The sequence below is a fragment of the Pelodiscus sinensis genome, chromosome 5 (assembly GCF_049634645.1).
Source record: "Pelodiscus sinensis isolate JC-2024 chromosome 5, ASM4963464v1, whole genome shotgun sequence".
Lineage (NCBI taxonomy): Eukaryota > Metazoa > Chordata > Testudines > Trionychidae > Pelodiscus > Pelodiscus sinensis.
This window is the reverse complement of record NC_134715.1, coordinates 43139155-43162481: the sequence shown is the minus strand read 5'-3', so window position 1 is coordinate 43162481 and position 23327 is coordinate 43139155. Positions and strand designations below refer to the sequence as shown.

Genomic DNA, 23327 nt, shown 5'->3' with positions numbered 1-23327 from the left:
CCCCCCTGGAGACAGAGTCTGCTTTGCAGCAGTCTCCTCCAACCAGCAAGCCTCTGACCATGGGGAGCTCAGAACCCCACGGACAGGGGCTGCTGCCACCCCATGCTGATACAGAAGCAGCAGCGTAGGGTGGCAGGGAGCTCCCCAGAAATGGGGCCGGAGTGCACTGGCTGCCAGCCTGGCCCCTGGGGAGTACAGAATAGTGGACTAACCATTAACAATACATGCAGTTAGTTGACTGTTCTATTACCTGCTATTTAACATCCCTAAGTCTCTGGTTTAAAAGGATTTAAAAAATTTCAAATGTGTTTAATCAAACCCTAGTTAAATATATCTCAGCCACTGCTCTGGCATTTTCAGTGACAGCTAGCTCATGTATAAAGCCAGTCTATATTGGCCTGTGAATGGGGACTGGGAAGGAGTATTGCCTTTTCAAATTGGCTTATTTCAAACCTTATTTATGCAAAAGGTTATGGCTGTGACCCTAGCTCTTTGGATAAATGGGGCTGCACTTTATTGGACTAAATGAAATAAAAATAGAAAAATACTTCTCCAACTTGGCTGATGATGCAAGTGCTATAGCATATTCAAGGCTTTCTACAAATAAGCACAATATCTTTGTACAAAGACACAGATGCGCACACAGTGATTATAATGGCAAAAGCCTTTGAGCACCACGATAACAGGAGTGAGATTTAAACTGTACCCAAACAAAGAAATACAAGCTGCTGCTGTATTGTAAGATGTAAGAAGATATATCTCTCAGGACTGGAGTTTTGCTAGCCTATCCCTATACCACAAACAAAAAATGTCAAAGATAAGAAAAATAGAACATTAGGAAAACTGAGATAACCCTCACAGTATCCTATTAAAATTTCAGAGAGAATTTATTTAGGAAGAGGGTAATTATTTCAGTTAGAACTAGGTCACACTCCCAAGAATAATCAACTCCTTATGTAACAAACAAAATGCATAGGGTCTTTAATGAACACAAGTCGTCAGACTTGGCTTTACTTCTCTTATGAAAGTTGATAGCAGTAAATAAGAGCTAGTGAAGTGATATAGCACATGTCCAGCATAAAGCACGCTCTTATAAACAAACGCCCTAACAAGAGGAAATAGAATAAATCGTCACTGGAGCAGAGGCTTGCCTTTGGTTCTCCCATATTGTAGGTGAGGGTCCAAACCACTGGGCCACATCAAGTCATGCTTACTCTTTCGCTGGCACAATAACTATCCATTGTCATCATGAATGACGACTTGTTGCTATGAATGACAACAGACAGCTAGCAAGCCAAGGAAAGAGCATGTCTTTAAGATTTGGTGATCAGGAAGGCACTCATGGAGGATTCAGGAAACCCAGGATCAAATCCCTGCTTCTGTAACAATTTCCCAGGAGCTATTTTGTACTCAATGCAACAGCTGGAAGAGGAGAGACTGAAAAAGCATTTTGACTTGAAATATTGTGTTTTGGTAATATCAAAATGTTTTGATCTGAAGCTTTTCCAATATTTCCATGCAATGAAAAAAATCAAAGAATGCCATTTTAGATTTGGGTTTGACATACATGAAAATGTGTTTTATTTTTTCACAACTTCCAGAACTCCTACCCCATCAAAAAGCCAAAAATCTAACAAATAACCCCAAACCCACTTTTCACCTAGCTCTAGCCAAGGGCTATTTGTAATACCTCATATGCTTGGTTACCATGAATGGTGACAGTTTTAATGGATCACATTCATAAAATTATATATCATTTACATTGTGTATAGCAACCTCATTAAAACCTTTGTTGAATCTGTTTTAAAGTAGGTTACAATTCAAAATTGATAGGTCTGTGCGATGGAGAGCAGCTTCTATTGTGGGCAGTAAGAATGTAATTATCTCCATTAGAATGCAGACAGTACATCAAACACAATGGGTTTAATATTACAATAACATTTCTGATTTTCAGAGGGCTGGGGATATTAGTGAATATGTGGCTAGTTCATGCATGCAGCTACTGTAATTGTGCATGCAATCCCATTAATTTCAGTACCATACATACAGAAAATGATTTACTAATTATTATTTATACGTTCACGTTTACATCATTGTTCTGTTTACATGTTCAGCAGCGAGTGTCTGAAAGGGGAATAGATGGTTTTACGCAATGACCCTTACAAAGAAGTTTTAGTATTTGTGAATAAAATATTTTCAAATGAAATCACTTTTCCATTCTCTCACCCCCCCCTTCAGTAATCGCATACTGCCTTTTTTGTACACCAATAAAGTGTTCTTTAAGTCACCTTTGACTAGCTTCATTAGTTTCATTTAAGCTTCAGGTCTCCTACCCTACTTTTTATGTAAAGAACATATTTATATAGATTTTTCTTTCTTTAGTCCTGCCCATCATGCTGAATGCTGGCTCCTCTACCACAATCTATTTCCCTTTTTGTCTGCTTCCCCCAAGAAAAAAAAATATATATTTTATTCTCCCAAGAATATCACCTTGTGATTTAAATGGCCATTTTAAGGAATACAGGACAAACCTCAAAGCCCATTTACATGTTCCTCACCTGATTTCTGTCTCTGGCATTTGCATATCGGAATCTCTGGATATAATAGAAGACCAGCCATGCCAGTGAGATGATCATCAACACGATGAAAGAGATGGAGACGAATACCACTGAGGTACGGCTGACGTATTTCTGCAAGTTGCGTGTTCCAATTGTTATATACATCATCACAGTGACATTCCTCTCCAGTAGACTCACTATCTCTTTTCCTTTAGGCTCAGGAATCATTATTGCTACAACATCTTCTACACCTGCCAGACAGGAGGGGAAGGGTGAGAAACAATAAGAAAAAAAACCAGGAACAGCAGTAGCCCCCAAAAAGATGAGTAAGCTGTGGCACAGTGAAAAGAGCTCAACAGTGACAAAATAAAATCTTCCCCTCATTTTGCTATAGGCCATTTTTATTGATAGGTAAACCACGCAGAATCTATAAGAAAAGACTTTGGTTTCAGCTATAACCAGTTATACAATATGCTCCAGACTACTGAACCTCAAGGTGACTCAGGAAAGTTTCAGGGGTTGGCACAAACACAGTTTTCTGGCACTAAAGAGAAGATATAGCTATGGCAGAAACACAAATGAGAGTAATTATGTGCTACAAGCACAAATACATGAAATGAGGTCTGCCTTCATGCTGCACACTTTGTGGGTACACAAGGAACCCTTAAAATGTTTTCCCTCTGCATCAAAGTACTCAAAACAGGAATTCTTAAAATACAGTGCCTGATCTTGGGATCTGATCTTTCTGAATCTGGTGTAGTTCAGGGTGACATGACGTATGTGAGAAAACAGTGTGCACAAGAAAATTATCTAAGCAATCAGGGGAGCAAAATCTGCTCCTGTATTAGTTTAAAACTGAGATTAACTCTACTGAAGTCAATGGAGTTACTCTGGATTTCCACTGATGAGACCTATGGTTGTCCAAAGGCATCTGATGCTTTTTGGAGAAAGCAAAACAGTATGATGAGGTTAAATGTTCCACATGCATTTCAGGTGATGTTAAACATACCACATACATTCTCAGGAACATTTCAAGTATATAGTCAATAAAAAACTGTAAAGAAAAATTAGAAGGATAAAGGACAAAGGAACAAGCATGCTAGAATTCATTACAAGTCCTTTTTATCAAATGATTTAAAAAGGATTCTAACTACATCTTTTTTTTCAAAACATTACAGGCTAGTAAATGTAACCATAACCTTTACCCCCTTTCCATCTGAAATATATTTTTGTTTTATTACTTTATTTTTTACTTTCTATTCTACTTTAGTTAAGGGTGTCAGACTCCTGATCCGCTTGATGTATTAATCCAGTGCTACCATGATAGATTCTGATTCTAGCAAACTGAAGTTTTCATAAATAAGTAACATAAAATAAAAAATTCTAGCTCTTGTGGTTGCAAAGATAAGCTTCTGAACTTGATCCCTTGTGGCACAGGCAGCCTGAAACTGCTCAGGGGAAGTGAACTGATTCCATTCATCTTAATGGAGAGTTTATCTAATACATGGTATAACTGAAAAAGTAATGTGGCCCTTCCTACAGAATGAATGTGACATGTTTGCTCTAGTGGCAAAGGGCTCTTTGAAATAGAAGGGACATTATATAAAGGTTTGTAAGAAATAAAAATATTACCATTAACTTTTGCTTTAACTCTCAGAACAGCATCTTATGGAAAATGCCAGCAATCAAGTGCACTTGGAGGATGCAAAAGCGAAAAGAAGTCCTGTGGCACCTTATAGACTAACAGATTTATTGGAGCATAAGCTTTCGTCAGCAAAGACCCACTTCATCAGATGCATGCCCATGAAAACTTATGCTCCAATAAATCTGTTAGTCTATAAGGTGCCACAGGACTTCTCATCGTTTTTGCAGATTCAGACTAACACAAGTACCCCTCTGATACCTGGAAGATGGTATACACATCTCATCGAGGTTCAGTTGTACACAATAGATTGCTGACAACCATCAACTTTGCTGCTTAAACTCATCTCTTCAAATATTTCCTGGTGCTTTGGTATGAGCATTGACACCACCAAAGACGACTAGACCCCAGGCCCATGTCTTTGACAGAGAACCTAACCTGCACATATGGGCTTAGTGCTCACCTCACCCACCAATTATCTGTCTAATGAACTGTTTAGCTGGCTTTGGGATGGACTTCAGTAAATATCCCAAGAACCATATAAAATGTGACATACTGCAAAGACTGTAAAGCAGCATATTAAGAAACTGAGATTAAACAACAGGTACACTATAATTTCCAGTACTCCTCAGCGTGAACTCAGTTTCACCTAAATAGGTGCAAACCTCGGAATTATATCAGAAAGACAAAATGAAATGCTCACATCTTTAGAGATCACTGGCTGTGTCGGTCACTCCAAGCTGTTAAATTCTTGCTCTCAGTCGATCTCTCTCTCTTTCACCACCAGCTGCTGTTGCACCCTTTCAGGTCAGCCTTTTTTCCCTCCTCTATTATGAACAGACACCCTCCATTACTGTACCAGCCACAAAGCCCATATTGTATTGGCATAAATATAATGTCTGTTCAGATGCCGTATATTAGGAAGAGTAATATTTTCAGTTCCTTTGCTCTCATAACATCTCAAAAACTTCTTTGATCCTCTTCATATACAGTTATCTGCCTTCTCTGTACAATAGTCTTTTCTTCAACTGACAATGAACCATTTATATAGAAATATTTCTTTCAGATGACATTAGTGTTCACTTTCCTGCAACAAGACATTTGTTTCCATTCCTACTCATACAAAGTAATGAGAACCACATTACATTGCTTCTCATGTTCAAAGCACTAAAGAAACATTAATTGATTAATTCCCACAATACCCTTATATAATAAATACTGTCTACATTGTACTGAAGGGGAAACTGAGGTATAGAAAAGTTAAGTAATTTAGTATCACAGTTTCAGACTTCGCATTAGGTCTCAGGAAATCCTCGTTCTATTGTTTGGATTAAGACCACTAGATCACGCCTCTAAGATATTTTAAAAGCAACCTTTAAAGAAAACTGATTCCAACTGAGCTAGAGAGACAGCTTTTCTAATTAAAAGAAATTAAGCACGAGTGCGCTGCAGCTCTGCCACAGCCGGGTAGACACTTACTTCAGTGACAGAAGGGGTCTTTCTGTCACTGTGGTAAATCCAACCCCTCAAGAGGTCAACATAGCTGCACTGGGGAATAGGTCAACTAACTAGGTCCACACAGGGCATGTAGTTTTTCACAGCCCTGAGCTAAGTATGCTAAATTTTAAGTACAGACTAGGCTTCAGGAATTAACTCTGCCTTGCTGAGGGAGAATGCCTCTGGAATTTTCCACAGTGCAGCAGGAGTGCCAGTTCTGCTCTCCAGAGAAGCACAGAGATATTAGAGGGGTGGCTTTGCTATCTGATTCTTGGGTCACTCCTGAAGAGAAACTTGCACAACCTTAGCACATCTCTTGCAATCTTTAAAGCAATTTATTAGGAAGATTTCTGGAACATCTAAATTCCCCAAAACTCAATCTTGTCCTCCAAGATACACAAAGAACATTGTTCAATTCCAAGGCAGCTTTGCGCCTATTTCTACAGAAAGAAAATAACGCTTACAATTTTATGTTCTTTTAATCAACACCATACTTGTGCTTGAGCACTTCTGTAGTTGATTTAGTCCCCTGTATTTCATATTAAAGATGTTCATGTCCTTTTTGTCCTTGAAGTGGCTTATTTGATAAATGCAATGGGCCTTTGTGGTCTGATATTTTGTGAGGAATTACAGCTGTTGGGTAGACTGTGTGTCACAGATGACATGATTTCCCTTGTGCATTACTCTGAGGCAAATCAATCTCACCTTGATTGTGTATTACTTTCTCTCTCTTCACAGTGTATATTATTCTGATTTTATCATTTCCTCTCACAATGCTGATTTGTATCATCAGTAAGTAATGTACACAGGCCTAATAATGGCCTTGTCTGATGTATGGGGGCTTTTTAGTTAAACTCCCTTCCAATCAATCTGGCTCTATAGCTAAGCTGTATTGCCATTAGCCATCACTATTAATGATTTTTTTTTTAAGATTTTCTTTCCTACTGTCCCATTAGAGGTGGCACAGATAATCTTAAGATTTCATAATGGCATGTGAAACAGTGGCATGTATCATATTCTGAATTGTACAAAGTGGCTAAAACGTTAACAAATCTCAGTTGAACCTGAAAACAGGCTCTGTAAAATACTATATATAGTTAGCATAAACTAAAGTTTAAAAGGGTCAAACAAACTCTGTGTGTTTAAACTAAAATAACTGATTATGAAGTTTCAGAGATTCTAGTCATACTACAAAGCATTTTTAGTAATGGACCAACATTCTACTGAAATAAGAGCAAGTCCTCACAACTTGGGCAGATGTGCATTTTGATCAATTTATTTTAATATGACATGTTGGCCACCTGGATTTGGACACTTTCTGCGGTTACTTGTGGAGGAATGAGGGGAAGAAGGAAAGGGTTACTATATGCCAATTAAACTCACTGCTACTGACTGCTACTCTTCTGGTCCCTGCATTGTAGAATCCGAACATTTCATAATCTTTAGCACCATTGTGAGGCAGTTGTCTCCAAATTGTAAATTCAACAGCAATAAGTCACCAGGACTATACAGAAGAAGGATCTGAAATATGAAATGGCATAGCTACTAACTTGGTACCTATCACTCAAATCAGCCTCCTTACCACGTGATTTATGGATAGCTCATGTCACCTCAATTTTTAACAAAGGCTCCAGAGGCAACTGTGGCATTTATAGCCTAGTAAGCCTAACTTCTGTACTAGGCAAATTGGTTGAAACTACAGTCAAACAGAATATCAGGCACTTAGGTAACCACAGCATGTTGGGGAAGAGTTAACCATCACTCTCATAGAATTCTCTGGGTATGTGGATAAGGGAGTACCAGCAGGGCCGACTTTAGGAAGTGCAGGGCCCAATTCAAACTGTTTTGGCGGGGCCCCCTGCCCTCCCAACCTAGGATTTTTTGTTGAGCAAAAAAAACCAACAAACCACAACCACACACAAATATCACGTCGAGTAGATCTGATCAAAATGTATATCTATATAATTGAACATTTTCAAAAAAAAATGCCATCCTTTATTATGCAAAATTTTACACAATTAAATCAGTTGCCCTAAGTATAGGTCAAATATCTTCAATTGCAAACTATCCAATTTTTTCAATAAAGTTTAAATTTTGATTTTTAAAACGTTACCAGAGAGCATTGCAGTTTTCTGTTACATTAATTTACTTTTTAAATAGCAAAAATGGAGTCTTTGTTAAGCAAGTGTCCGTTCTGTGGTCAAAGTCCAGTCCTTAGTGATTTCAGCACCAATGATTTCACTAGGTAATATGGTACCTCACCACTATTGCCTCCTTTGCACTGCCCTTCAACACACTGCCTGCATGTTGAGTCCAAGGTCAGTCTACGCAAGATTTTATCAATGATTTTTGCTCAAGCGATCACTGAGACAAGACAAGGACTCAATTGATTCTAGTCAGTTCTGCCTTTAAACACTGGATGTAAAGTGTCAGATATAATCGAGGACTCCTAAATAGACTCTACACCACCAGAAATAAAACCTGTTTCCATATTCTGTGACTTTCAGTTAGATGTGACTCACTATCCTCTGCTTAGTGTTCAAGTTATGGTAGACCCTAAGCCAGGTCATATTAAGTTCAGGTCTTTTATTCATACAATATGGATAACAACATTTCATTCTCCCAGCTCCAAGTCTTAAGTGAATTTCAACCCAAAAGAGCCAAAATTGATCACCTTGAGACAGAAAGTGTGTCTACTGATCTCTGTGGCAAAGTAGGTACGTCTATATAAATAAGGTCTGCTTGTGAAGCCTTTTCCTACAGTTGATTAACAGATGGCAGTAGATAGCTCATTCAGACCACTGGCTGATAACAGTTAGTCACCCTGACCAGTCATTAACCATAGTCATGGACTCACCCTACTCTCCATTGTCTCTATGATTCTCTGATGACCTGTGACAAAAAAGGAAGATGGAAAGGGAAACTGAAAGGAGACACCTCTCTAAATTCACCAAAGAGCAGTATTGCCAACCCAAAAATCACAAGGAACGCCTACACAAAGTTATCAGAATGGTCTACAAATCATAAGATTTTTTAAAAATAAAACATGTTGGATTTTTATTGGCCTTTTGTTTCTTGAGTATTTAGGGTTCATGTTTTAAAGCTTTCCTCCTTGGCTGTAAGGTCCAGAAACATAGAGAACTTTTTTTAAATGAAAGCTGAGATTCTTACATAATCAATTGACTCCAGGCCTTTAGAAAAACACCTAATGTTTTGAAACTCATAGTAAAACAATGGAGGAATTCTTGTGAGCCCATGCTTTGCCCACAGTATAAATAAATAAAAAAACCCAATATCTTCTCCGCTAAACATCCTAATGAGATACTGCAAACGGTGAACTGAATTCAACAGCTCCTGATATGAACAGGTATCAACCTAGTTTTTCATATTTGAGATGGGTTACCAGGAATCACACATGACAATATGAAATCTTTCCATTCTCAAGTCAGCATATTCACAAAGCACCTATAATTTTGATCCATGCATTTATTGGATAGTGAAAGCGAAAGGAGGGGAATTAGCAGGGCTCGACAAATAATGCAATCTACTCGCCCGTGGCGAGTAGATTGCAACCCGGAAGAGCCAGGTTCGGGCGATCGGCGCATGCGCCAATCGCCGGACAGCACAGCTGGCAAGCGGGGCTCGCCACGTTTCAGCGAGCCCTGGGAATTAGTGTAGATAAATGTTCAAATTAAAAAAAAGAAAGCCTGAAAGAATTAGGACTGGGCTCCTACATCTCACGTTCAGAACTGACTAGGACACTTATGACCAGATTTTCAAAGGTGTGTAAAGATCAGATAGATATCTTTGAAGATCCAAGTTGGCAACTGTCTCTTTTGGAGCTTAATTACCTTTGAAAATCTGAGCTTAGATTTCCAAGTCCAATTTTCAAAAATGACTTTAGTCACTCAAGTGCTTTTGAAAATTTTAACGGGGGGGGGGGCCTAAAAAGACAAAAATAACAAAAGGCAGGAGATCCGGTATTCCTTTTAAAAACGTGTGACATCTGTTTTTAACTAAATTTTATATTATTTTTCTCCCATGGGCAATTGACCCCTCCGGCCCCCTCACTACGCCACTGCCCCCCCTCCTGCAGATCTATCATCTTATGCATGTGCAAGATCTGTGAGAGCCGTCCCATGAATCTGCAGTTAGTGTCTGTGGCACCTGCTTTTGGGTGGTGTTTCAATGCTGCCACATTCACCTCCATAGAGGGGGCTTCCCAAAGCAGGGCCTTGTTGCAGACCCTCAAGGCATCCACAAGTCCAGTCTCCTTTCAATGGGCCCACTTCCCAGGGCTCATGGATCTCAGATCTGGCATCCATCCCCTCTCCAATCCCCATCAGAATTATTGTGTCCTCCTAACTTAAGAAAAGTATAAATAGGAGGATTGGAAATTAACCCACCCAGTCTCACCTCCCCTAGGCAGGGAATGAAAAATTGTTCTGCTTGGCCTCTGAGGTTAGGATGAGAAGCAATGGGCTTAAATTGCAGATATTTAAGACCAGGTTAGAAAGACACCTGTCAGGGATAAGCTAGGATAACTCAACTTTGGAAACCCCAGGGGCCACACTGATACTTACAGAACATGCTGAGGGCCTCAACTTAAGTGTGGTTGCATATGCAAGCAAATATATACAAATAGCTTCTCTCACACTGACAGGCTGAATACAAAGATTAAGACAAGACTACATAACACACAGGCCCTATTTAAGTCAGTTCTGCTGACATTAATAAAATGCAATATTTATCTGATTTCTACTCATGTGACAGCACTTTTCATGAGCAATGACAGTCCACGAATTTAACTACTAAAACACATATCAACAGAAGATCATTACACTGACTACTTTTGTTTTGGCTCCCACTCGCCGGCCACGTGTTGATCCCCACATAAACCAAAACTGCACCATGGGGCGCAAACAAACTGGCCATGGGCAGTATACCATGTTAATAAATATTTTATAAACCTTTACCTTTTCTCTCTGCTGCTATGTCTCCTCTTCTTGGTCCATCATCTCCCCTGGCGCCTGCTGCTCCCCAGCCCCTCACCCTCCTCTGCTGTCCTGACTCCTGCCCTTCTCTCTGCCCTCATCCCTCCTGCGACCTGCCCTCTTCCACCAGCCCTTCTCTCCCCACTGTGCCCACTCCTCCAGTAGCTCCACTCTGATCCCTCCTCATCCCCTCTTCTAACACCTTCCTCTACATACCTGTCCTGCCTCTCTCCTCTGGTGCTGGTCCCACCCCTGCAGGTGTCTGCCCTTCTGCTTCACACTCAGAATCCCCTGGCACCTGCACCTTCCCTTAGCCCTGCACCCTCCTGGTGCTCCCCCTTCCCTCACTGCCCCCGCCCTCTTTGCCCTCTTTTTCCCCCTGATGCCCATCCCCTCACCACTCTCTGCCCCATTCCCCTCCTGCCCCTTTGTGCCCTCACACGTCTTGCTCCATTCCCAACACTTCTTTCAAGCCTTCTCCCAGCACCTTCCCCTCTAGCCCCCAATGCCCTTCCCCTCGCCTCTCCCCACATCACTCTGTCCCCCTCCCACTGACAGCTCCCCTCCCACCCTTTTCCTCATTGTCTGTACTTAGCCCCCTGGCATGTGTCTTACCTCCACCCTGCCTCTTGATGCCTTCCCCTTTCTTCTCCCTCCCCTTCCACACAAGCCTCTTCCTCCCTCCCCACTCCACTCTGTACAAGCCCCTTCCTCTCCCACCCCATCCAAGCCCCACCCGCTCCCACTTCCCTACCTTCTGCGGGGCCGATCTGCGAATCGCGTGTGCCACAGCGGCGGCATGGCACTTTTCAGTTTTAAAATCCCTGGTGTGATGTCACGTCACACCGGGGTGTCTCCCCACTCAACTGCGAACGGCACGCACAGCTGGAACAGCTGGCAGCGTGCGCAGGTAAGGGCGGGGGGAGGGGGAAGAGAGCTGAGCAAAGCCGAGGGAGCCAACTTCCGGGTGCAAGGGCATGGGGCCCCCTTACGCACAGGGCCCGAATCGGCTCAAGGCCGGCCTTGGGTACCAGTTGACAGAGATTCAAGAAGTCTTTAACAAGGTTTTACATCAAAGGTTCTTACGCAAAGTAAGCAGTTATGGGATAAGAGAGAAAGGTCTCTCATGGATCATAACCGGCTCAGAGATAGCAAACAAAGAACAGGAATAAATGGTCAGCTTTCATAATGAAAAGTGTTAAATAGAGGGGTTCCCTCCTCTCCCCCAGAGAGCCATACTTGGCTTGTGGAAATGGCCTGAAACTACATGGTGACTTTGAGATCCATTAATGAGCACCCAGGCAGCTTAAAGTGTTCTCCCACAGGTTTGTGTGTGTTGCCTTTTCAGACATCCATTAAATCTTTCCCATAGAGATTATCCAGTTTGGCCAATATCATGGCAGAGGGGCACTGCTGACATTTGATGGCATAGATTGCATTAGTGGATGTGCAGTTAAATGAGCCCCTGATGTAGTGGCTGATGTGGTTGGATCCAGTGATTAAATCACGAGTGTAGATGTGTGATGTAGATGTGTGGGCAGAGTTAGCACTGGGGCTGATTGCAGGAGTGGGTTCCTGGATGATTATGATGGAGGTGTGCTGCGTTACTGAAAAGAATCTGTTAGAAGTTCGGGGGGGTTATCTGTAAGCAAGGATTGGGCTTTTCCCCAATGCCTGTGAGAGTGAGAGGTCATTTTCCAGGATAGGTTGTAGATGGTTGATAATGCGCTGGAGGGTTTTAAGTTATGGACTGTAGGTGATGACAAGTGAAATTGTGTTGTTTTCTCTTCTTGGCCTGTCTTGAAGTAGTTCATGTCTGGGTACTCTTCTGTCAATCTGTTTTTTCACTTTTCCAGGTGGGTATTTTAGTTCTAAGAATACTCTATATACAGCCTGTAGATGTTTGCCTCTGTGGGATTGGAACAAATCTGGCTGTATCTTAGGGTTCGGCTATAAACAATAGATTGAGAAATGTGTCTTGGATGGAAGCTGGAGGCTTGAAGCTAAGGGTAGCGGTCGGTAGGTTTCCGGTATAAGGGGGCGGGAAATGTGTCCGTCATGTAATTGTACTGGAGTGTCAAGGAAGTGAATCTCTTGTGTGGGCAGATCCAGACTGAGGTTGATAGTAGGGTGGAAGTTGTTCAGATCCTTGTGAAATTCTTCAAGGGTCTCTTTCCCATAGATCCATATGATGAAGACGTCATCAGTGTTGCATAAGTAGAGTAAAGGTGCTAGAGGGCGAGAACTGAGGAAACATTGTTCAGCCATAAAGACACTGGCATATTGCGGGGCCATGTGAGTGTCTATGGCTGCGCCGCTGACTTGAAGATACAAATTGTCTCTGAATGTGAAGTAGTTGTGAGTGAGGACAAAGTCCCAGAGCTAATTCAGTCAGTGTCGATGTGGCTCACTCCCAGCAATTGATGGGGAGATGTGAATAGCAATAGAGGGAAAATTGCCTTTGTAGCAAGAGAACCATCCTAAATCGCTATTTAATCCTAATTTGATTATTAAATTTGCAAATAAATTACAGCTCTGCTGTTCCTCTTTGCACTCTAATTTTGAAGTTTTTTTTGTAAAAAGAAGGCTACTATTAAATCTGTTACTGAGCGTCCAGTCTCAGAGGAAGTGGGTTTTTGGACTACTTTTTTTTGAAGTTACAGACTAACACAACTACTCCTCTCAGAGAAGTTAAAGTGATCTTCTACTGGTTTTTTATTTTTTGTCCACTTATCCTTTGGCTCAGAGACTGCCCCATTTGGTCAATATACATAGCAGAGGGGTATTGCTGGCCCATGATGGCATATATCACATTAGTAGATGTGCAAGTGGATGAGTCCTTGGTGGTGTGACTGATGTGGGTAGGTCCTATGATAGTATCATTTGTATAGATGTATGAACAGAGTTGGCATAGGGATAGGTTTGTAAGGATAGGTTTCTGGGTTAGTGTTTTTGTGGTGTCATGTATGGCTGCCGGTGAATAATGGATTCTGGTTGCAGGGAGGGCGCTATCTGTAGGTGACAACTGGTCTGCCTCCCAAGGTCTGTCAGAGTGAGGGACTGTTTTCCAGGACAGTCAACCTGTGGAACTCATTGCCAGGAAATGTGAAGTCCAAAAGTGTAAATGAGTTAAAAAAGAATCAGGTAAGCGCGCGCACACGCACACATACAAAAGAAAAAAGAGAGACTCATGAATGATTATTAACCAAGAGGGTGAGGGACATAACCAACCCAATAGCTATGTTCCCCTAAATCCCTGAATGCTGGGATTGGATAACAGAGAATAGATCACATGAAAAAGATCTTTTTCTGTCCATTCCCTCAGAAGCATCTGGCATTGTCTACAAATAGAACAGAGGATACTGGGCTTAATAGACTATTGGTCAGACCAGTATGGCCATTCTTACGTTCTTATTTACTTATGGTGTATTGAGGCATAGAGACACGAAAGGAATGATTTTCAAAGATATTTGGGTGCCAAAGGATTAAGATATATGTATACAGGCAGTCCCCGGGTTACGTACAAGATAGGGACTGTAGGTTTGTTCTTAAGTTGAATCTGTATGTAAGTTGGAACTGGCATCCAGATTCAGCCGCTGCTGAAACTAACCAGCGGCTGACTACAGGAAGCCCGAGACAGAGTTGCTCTGCCCCAGGCTTCCTGGAATCAGCCTCTGATCAGTTTCAACAGGCTGAATCTGGACGCCAGTTCCGACTTACATACAGATTCAACTTAAGAAACCCAGGCGTCCCCAAGTCAGCTGCTGCTGAAACTGATCAGCGGCTGATTCCAGGAAGCCCGGGGCAGAGCAACTCTGCCTCGGGCTTCCTGTAGTCAGCGCTGGTCAGTTTAAGCAGCGGCTGACTTGGGGACGCCTGGGGCAGAGCAGCTGGGGTACTGCTGGGTTGCTCCAGTAGCGCCGCTCCTCGGCGCTACTGGACCAATCCACCAGCACCCCAGCTGCTCTGCCCCAGGCGTCCTGATTCAGCCGCTGCTGAAACTGACCAGCAGCGGCTGAATCAGGACACCTGGGGCAGAGCAGCTGGGGTGCTGCCAGGTTGGTCCAGTAGCGCCCAGAGCGGCGCTGCGGGACCAACCAGCAGCGCCCAAGCTGCTCTACCACAGGCGTCCCCCTGGTCTGCTGGAGACCAGCAGACCAGGAAGACGGGGAGCAAAGAGGAGCAAAGCCACGGAGCACGCCGGCAGCGGGACAGCCGCGGCGCGTCTGGGCTGTCCGCTGCCCGCGTCCTCCGTGGCTTTGCTCCATGTCTCCCCAGACCAGGGAGACGGGGAGCAAAGCCGCGGAACACGCCGGCAGCGGGACAGCCGCGGTGCGTCTGGGCTGTCTGCTGCCCGCGTGCTCCCCGGCTTTGCTCCCCGTCTCCCTGGTCTGGGGAGACGTGGAGCAAAGCCGCGGAGCATGTGGGCAGTGGACAGCCCAGACGCGCCGCGGCTGTCCCGCTGCCGGCGTCCTCAGAGGCTTTGCTTCCCGTCTCCCTGGTCTGCTGGTTTCCGCGTAACTCGGGGACTGCCTGTAGTGGAATTTTTAAAAGCACAGTGCTTATTAACTAACTGCTTCGGCACTTTTGAAGATCCCACTCAACACCTAAAAAGAATGGGAAAGGAAACAGACTCTTAAAAAAGAAAAGAAAATGTGTTTAATGTTCTACAGGTAAATACATTAACTGATTCTTAACTTTTTCTGAATTTATAAAAAAGTTAATTTTATTTTATAGTGTGCACAATGAAAGCAGGCCAGATATAATGCTACATTTAGTGGATTGCACTTAGGTGTTTAATTCCGCAACAGTAAAACAAGAGCTTTCCAACAAAATTCTCTTCATTTGTAAATATAATGGGTATTCTATGCTTTGTGGATTCTTATAATGATAAACACTTAAAGACAACACAGAGACCACCTGTCATGATTATGAGGGTTAGCCAGCAGCCTGGGAATTAAGGGGTTAACTACACCTAGCCAGGTGGAGTGACCAATAGGAATGTAGGTGGGACTTTTCAAACTGGGACAAAGGAATTTGGGTTTTTTTCTTTTCTCCCTTTTGTCTCTCGGAGAGCTCTCTGCAGCTACAGAGAGGGACAAGCATGTCTCTCTCTCTCTCCAAGACATCATTCTTCATTTTCTGTAAGTAGGGTAAAGTTTAGGTAGTTTCGTTAGGTTTTATTGTGTTATGGATTGGGTATGGGATCTGAGATCTGGCACTGCTTAAAAGATGTTTTGGCTTTTCTTTGTAACTAAGTTCTAGGCCCATGGAGTTTCTCCATGAGTATATTTTGTTACCTTCCTCTCTAGTCATTATACTTGCAACCAGAATATTGTTGTAATAATAAAAGTTCTTTCTTTTCTTTTATTAACCTGGCAGTGGTTAATGGTGTGCCCTGATTTTTGTTTTAGGGGGAAGATTTCCCAAATGATCTTTCCCCTGGTTTCTTTAGCAACATTTGGGTGGTGGCAGCGGAAGTTTTATTCCCAAGATCTAGGTTTTTAAGATCTTGGGGGAAGTTTTATACCAAAGCCTGGTAGATAAGGCTTTGGGGTACACTTGCTGGCCCCCACTTCTGCATTTATCATGCCAGAGTGGGGAAGGAGCCATGACATGGTGGCAGCGGTGGGATTATTTTGAGAACCCAGGATTTTTAAAAGGGCACAAGTTTTCTTTTGAGTTGCAAGCTTTGCAGTTTTCCTTTTGTTTTTCTTTTGTTTTTGGGCTGCCTCAGGGAGGGGCAGACCTTAAGCCAGACACAGACCTACCCAAACAGTTTGTTTTTTTCTAGCTTTCGGGACAACTGGATAGCTAGGCTAGTTAAGACAGGATGTCCAACTCCAGGACAGATTCATTCCCTAAGGAGAGATCAGGAGCAATGTATAGCAGCGCTTCTCCCCCCTCACCAATGCCTTCTACATGGGAAGTTGTCTGTAAGATTGGCAGGCCTGTAACTGACAAGGAGATGGAGTTTTTCCTACAGCTGGAGGACAGGCGTGCACAACGAGAGGCCGAAGACAGGCGTGCACAACGAGAGGCCGAAGACAGGCGTGCACAACCAGAGGCCGAAGACAGGCGTGCCCAGCAAGAACATCTGGAGAGGCTAGCAGCAGCACAGGCGAGGCTAGCAGCAGCACAGGCAAGACTAGCGGAAACAAAGGCCGAGACCAGGCGAATAGAAGTGGAAACACAGGAGAGGATAGCTAAAGCGAAGGCCCCATCAACTGACCATCCTGCTCCCATGAATGTTCCAGTCCCTGTTCAATATCCCAGGAAACTCCAGGTCCAGGGAGTAGAACAACAGAGACTGTATCCTCAGGGGGGTTCAGTGGAGAACCATGTGGGGATGGGGTGTGATTATGGCATGAATAGTATGTATAATCAGGCAGATACCTTAACCCAGCCCCAGAACATGCATGAGGTTTGGGAAGGGGGTGAGTGTGAATCTGGGAAGTTGTCTGTGTCTAGTCAGGCCTATGGGGAGCCAAGTAAAAGTTTTCCTCAATGTTTGCCTGAGGGAGATAGTTGTGTGTCTGTGAGTGAGGCCTCTACATATCTGCCTGAAGCCTCAGAGGAGAGGCTGGAGTCAGATTTTTGGTCAGATTTTGGGGCTCTCCCTGCCCTATTTCAGGAAAGTGCCCCTCTGGTGCAGTCTGGAGTGGCTGGCCAGAGGGAAAGTTTAGCTGGGGAAAAAGATCAAATTCTGGAGGGTGTTCAGTGTGCGCAACCTCTGTGTGTGGAGCCTGGCAGTTTGGCTGCTGAGGAGGGAGGTATGCATGTGGGGGAAGGGTTTATTCCCAGTTCCTTGTCTACCGGAGGTGCCTGTCAGCCTGGATTGGCTGAGGAGAGTGCTGTGGGCCCAGATTTAGCTCTGGGGGCAGCTGAAGCCCAGAAGGGGGAGGGAGAGGTCTCTGATCTCCCCCCAGAAGAGTCTGTGTGTTTTCCTGAAGGGGGGTTGTGTGAAGACCTGTTTGTTCAGGGGGTTAATGGAACTCCAAGGGAGTTGGTGGTGGTTCAGCAGGGTGATGCTGCTGTAGAGCCAGGGGAAGGTGAGCTTTTGCTTGTGGAAGGTCATAAGGAAGAGGATCCTTATGGTGAGGTGGGCCAGCAGTTTGCTGTGCCTGAGGGGGGTAAAAGTGACTTAGGGTTAGAAAGGTCCAGTGGGGACAAGGGTAAGGAAGTTGCAGAGGGACTGGAGGTTGTTTCAGATGGAGGGGGGATAGCCAGGGAGATGAACCAGCCCTCTGATGACCAAGTGACTGTGTTTGACCAGCTTGCTGGAGAGTGTGTGGGGCTGAGACATGCATGTTTCCAGTCTGATTCGGTGAAGGGACCAGAGATCCATAAGTCTATCAGGCCAGTTCACCTAGGCCCTGTCTCTGGGAAGCAGTGGCCCACTTGGAAAACTAGATTGAAAGCAGGGTACAAGGGTACTGTCTGGACAGATTGCTTCATGACTAGCCGTGGAGAGAAAGGAATTCCATAGCCATTGTGAACAGGGGAGTCACACCCAGCCAGGCCTATGTCTTTGGAAGAGGGAGTTTTGAACTTAACCCCACAGGGCATGGGGGAGGGGCAAGACTTGTGTTTGCCCAAGAAGGTTGCAACTTTTTAAATGTAAAAAACCAGAATTGTCAATGTACACTTGGGGTGGATTTGTTCCTACTGCTTATGTTAACTTGCATAACCACTGTACTGCTGTTACTAAGAATGGTAACTATGTCCACTATGCACGATTTTGTACCAAAACCCTGGAAACTGTTACAAGATGTACCCAAGGACACACTGGATGTTCAAAAGCTTTGGGACCCTGGTATTTCACTGTTAATACTTGTAATTAGTGTTGAAGCTTCTCACCTGAGAAGGGACATTCCAAAATTGATATGCTGTATGGGAAGGGAAACTGAGGCACGGCAACATTTTGTGCAAAGGGACCCATGTAAGGTGTCTAATGAAAGCTTGTTCACTGTTGATTCTATGTATGAGACATGTGTACAGGTGTGATGTTTATATATGAAGGTTCTCATTAACAATCTTACTCTCGACATTTTCTTCCTTTCAGTAATGTATCTTTAGAGTTTAGATTCTAAACGATTGGCCCAGCGTGATCTTGTGGGTAAAATCTAAAGTGAAAATTGGCTTGGTACTGTGGCTGAGTCCTTTGGACCAGGAGGATCTGTTTGGAGTTGGTGAGTGGGTTTTGGTAACCTCTCACCTGTGTATGGAGGCCTAAGTCTGGTGATGGCACCGGGAAGCTGAAGTGTCTAAGGGGTTTTGCTGGTGAGGCTTCCGGCTGACCGGGGAGGCAGCTGAAGTGCTCGGTGTAATTTGAGGGGTGCCTGGGAAAAGACCCCAGTTGAGGGCGGTAAATAGCCCTGGTTTTGTGCTCGGTGTAATTTGAGGGGTGCCTGGGAAAGGACCCCAGTTGAGGGCGGTAAATAGCCCTGGTTTTAAGCAATTCGCCCTGAGCTGACACTCTCAGTGGTGCCAAGACCTGGCCTGGTGTATGATAGTGGTGTATTTCACAAGAGACACAGAACCTGGTCAATTGAACTTTAGATCAAGACCCCACGCTATTCTAAATTTGATTTTGAGACTGAGAGCTTGATTGGTTAATGAGGCATTTCTGGACTCAAATACTTAATATTCTCTGTATAGCTGTGATGGTACTCTATGGATATGGAAGCCTTTGCTTACTTTTTATGTCTTCAAGCGTTTAGTCAAGTGTGCATAATGTATTTACTATGTTTTATCTTAGACCTACAGGAAGAAATCACAGCCAGTGTGGCCAGAGGCTGTCCAGCACGGTCTGTGATTTGGTGGGCATGTCATGATTATGAGGGTTAGCCAGCAGCCTGGGGATTAAGGGGTTAACTACACCTAGCCAGGTGGAGTGACCAATAGGAATGTAGGTGGGACTTTTCAAACTGGGACAAAGGAATTTGGGTTTTTTTCTTTTCTCCCTTTTGTCTCTCGGAGAGCTCTCTGCAGCTACAGAGAGGGACAAGCATGTCTCTCTCTCTCTCCAAGACATCATTCTTCATTTTCTGTAAGTAGGGTAAAGTTTAGGTAGTTCTTTAGGTTTTATTGTGTTATGGATTGGGTGTTCTGAGATCTGGCACTGCTTAAAAGATGTTTTGGCTTTTCTTTGTAACTAAGTTCTAGGCCCATGGAGTTTCTCCATGAGTATATTTTGTTACCTTCCTCTCTAGTCATTATACTTGCAACCAGAATATTGTTGTAATAATAAAAGTTCTTTCTTTTCTTTTATTAACCTGGCAGTGGTTAATGGTGTGCCCTGATTTTTGTTTTAGGGGGAAGATTTCCCAAATGATCTTTCCCCTGGTTTCTTTAGCAACATTTGGGTGGTGGCAGCGGAAGTTTTATTCCCAAGATCTAGGTTTTTAAGATCTTGGGGGAAGTTTTATACCAAAGCCTGGTAGATAAGGCTTTGGGGTACACTTGCTGGCCCCCACTTCTGCATTTATCATGCCAGAGTGGGGAAGGAGTAAAACAAGAGCTTTCCAACAAAATTCTCTTCATTTGTAAATATAATGGGTATTCTATGCTTTGTGGATTCTTATAATGATAAACACTTAAAGACAACACAGAGACCACCTGCTAATTAAAAATCATTACTAAGATTTTGAAAGGGACATTTTTCACAAAAACGTGGATGCATTATTTCATTATTCTTCTGGGGCGGACAGGAAGAGGGGAAACTATTTTCAGGATCTTGTCCCAATTTACTCCATATCTCTGACCTCAGTTCCATGCACTGGCCCTTCAACACTTACAAATGTTATGACCACAACTCATCATAGCTGAGAATCACTTTTTCATTTGAGTTTCCTCCAGCGACAGGAGGAAGAGAAAGTGCTAATACACCAGTCTGCAATTCCCCCCTTCAAATCTTTCTTCAAAACCTGAACATGATTGCACCTAAACATGTTTTTTCTCCATTCTTGAATCCTTCCCCTTTTCTCTCTCTGTGATGGTACATGCTATCACAAATACTTGCTATTACGAAGCACTTTGTGATATTTTGTAAAGATGCTATATAAATACACTGCAGGAAACTATGCTAAACACACCTGCATTGTTTAAAATTGGAGTCAGATGACAGGTGTAGTAAAAGATGAACACAGAGTTTTCTGAGGCAAAAAACCTGATAGCCTGGCTTCCCATTCAAGCTTTGTTGAAAATTCCATCGAGTTACCTATCAGAGCTAAAAGATACAGTAAGGATTATTGTTCAGTGGACTGGATCACCATACCTGGATTTTATTCTCAAATATCATATTGCAAAGAAACGAGAAATAATGAAGGCTTTATGTTCAGATTCCTCCCTTTTCTGCTTAGTGAAATATTTGTTTTTTTTAGTTTCATATCAAATTATACATGGTGAGGCCCAACCTGTGGAAAACTCCTTCACAACAGAGGAAAAAAGAATATCCACAGTTAATTAATGTCAGTATTCTACTGATATGTTCAAGTCTAGTTTAACCATTATGTTTAAAAGCGTTAGATAATACAGAGATGTTTCTCTTGAACACACACATAGGTATTAAATGTAAAAAAGGCATCTCTCATTGCCATATCTTAGCAACAACTGCAGTGTCCTAGTGACAGTTTAATATCTACATATTTTTTCTATTTCTGTCCAAGATTAGTGCAATGTTTGCCTTGAATTATTAAGCAATTGTCAGGGTGAATCATAGTGAATCATGAATCAAAATTACAGGCTGCAATGAATGGATTTTTTTTTTTTTGAGCAGGGCCCCTTAGGAAACATTTAACATGTCAATGCTCCCCTCTCTATGTGTCAATCATAAAACAATGGAGTTAGAACATGTAGGGCTTTGAGTTGGTTTAAATCACTTTAGGTAAGTGAGTTTTAGCAAATTAATTAAACCTGTATAGGTTTAGGGAATTGTGTGATGTGTGGCCAACCTTTCAGCAACTTTTCTGTTTCAAAGCAGACTTGACTTTGGCTCTCCTGTGTAATTCTAATCACATTGTGTCAGCAGGTAATCGATGGAACAGGGCATTGTGATTGGACAGCGGCAATACAAAAAAGATCTGTTTTGAGACTAAGCCAGAACACACTATTTTCTATTCAGTGGCCAAATACTTGACTGGTACACCTTCATTAATGTTAATACAGCTACACTGAATGGTAGTAACTCCATTCATTCAACAGTTACACCCAAAAATGAATTTGGCCCAAAATATTGAGTTTTTTTCTCCATCCCCATCTGCTGGAGAAGGGGTCCATCTTAGACACAGCTTCTCTTTGTTACTCAGAAAGTGGGCTCAAAGACTCTGCACCACGTCCTTCTAAGGTAGATGCTCTTCATCCAGTCCTGGGTCTGTGTGGAGGAGTGGACAGAGTTGTGGAGAGGAAGAAAACCAAGGAAAGAGTGAGTGGGAGAGGAGCAGAGCTCAGGAGGATGGAAAGGTTCTCTCCCTCCGGCCTCATGGAAATAAGCTGGAAAAGTTAATACAACCTTAGACAGTATAACTTGATTATTATCCACACCTTTTCCCCCCTAGATCTGGCCATGAATATATTCCTCACGTACATAAAAATTGCAAGTTTCAAAGTCCACCCATTGTTGGGTAACTTTTTTGTGTGCATTTCCAGCATGGAAAAGAAATCAGGGGAGGGATAGGAAGGGAAGGAATGTGGGTATGAATTATGTGATACTGAAAAGTGAAGGGTTAGTCAGGGTGACCATATTTCCTTATGCTGAATACCGGGTCACCTAGTTAAATTACTCAGCATCTAGCGAGTTCAACAGCAATCAATCAGAATGATGCAGTACAAATGTTCAAATTAACAAGCTGACTGAGCCCCCATTAAAAATATATATTGTGTACTTGGATTCTTTTTATTTACCACTGTCTCTTTCAGGCTGTAGGGTTCCTATGCAGAGAAGCAACACAAATACACTCCCAGAGAACTCTCCGCCATGGGGAAGGAGAGAGTGTTTGACTGACTGACCCAACCCTCCCTGCCTGGCACTCTCCACCTTCCATGCCGGTGCGGGTCACTGGGATGGACCTCCTCTCCTAATACCTGGTGCAGTGTCTTTCCCCAGGCAACACATGATATGCAGGGTCACACGACTCCTCTCCCCAGATTTCTGCCAGGGTTCACACCACAATGTGGCAGCAACTGTTTTTCAGCACTGAGGGAGGAAAGGGCTGTGGAGGCTGTTCCCAACCATGTGGGAATGGAAATGGGGGAGAGGTGACCTGGCTGTGTCTATGCATAGCTCATGCCTGTGGCTGAAAGCAACTTGTCCCTTCCGGCTTGCACAGTGTTGAAGGCAGCAAACATCTCCAAGCTGCTGGCCTCTGAGATAACTCAGCCACCTCCTGTCTCATGGTTACAATGCAGGCAGGAAGGCGTTCTGTCCTAAGAATGCATTGTGCTCCAGGGCTCAGGGAACCTTGCCAGAGAAGTGGCTCAGCAGGGGAGGCTGCCTAGAGGACAGAGCAGCCCCGTGCTCTCAGGGGGGATTCCAGGACAGGGGATGAAGATGGTACTAAGCCTCTTCCCAGGCGGGTTGCCTTGGAGCCTGCAGGGTGGGGATGCAAACTTAGAGCTCAGATGAGGGATGGAGAG

At 43.3% G+C, this 23327-nt stretch overlaps 1 protein-coding gene across 1 annotated transcript in view; it reads right to left on the bottom strand.

The window, feature by feature from the left end:
* The window catches only part of RNF150 (ring finger protein 150), a 186768-nt gene that overhangs the window by 54717 nt on the left and 108724 nt on the right, over positions 1-23327 (bottom strand). Inside the window, exon 2 of the mRNA XM_006121644.4 lies at positions 2559-2809. Within this exon, the coding sequence (XP_006121706.2) occupies positions 2559-2809 (251 nt within the window). The remainder of the gene's footprint in view (positions 1-2558; positions 2810-23327) is intronic.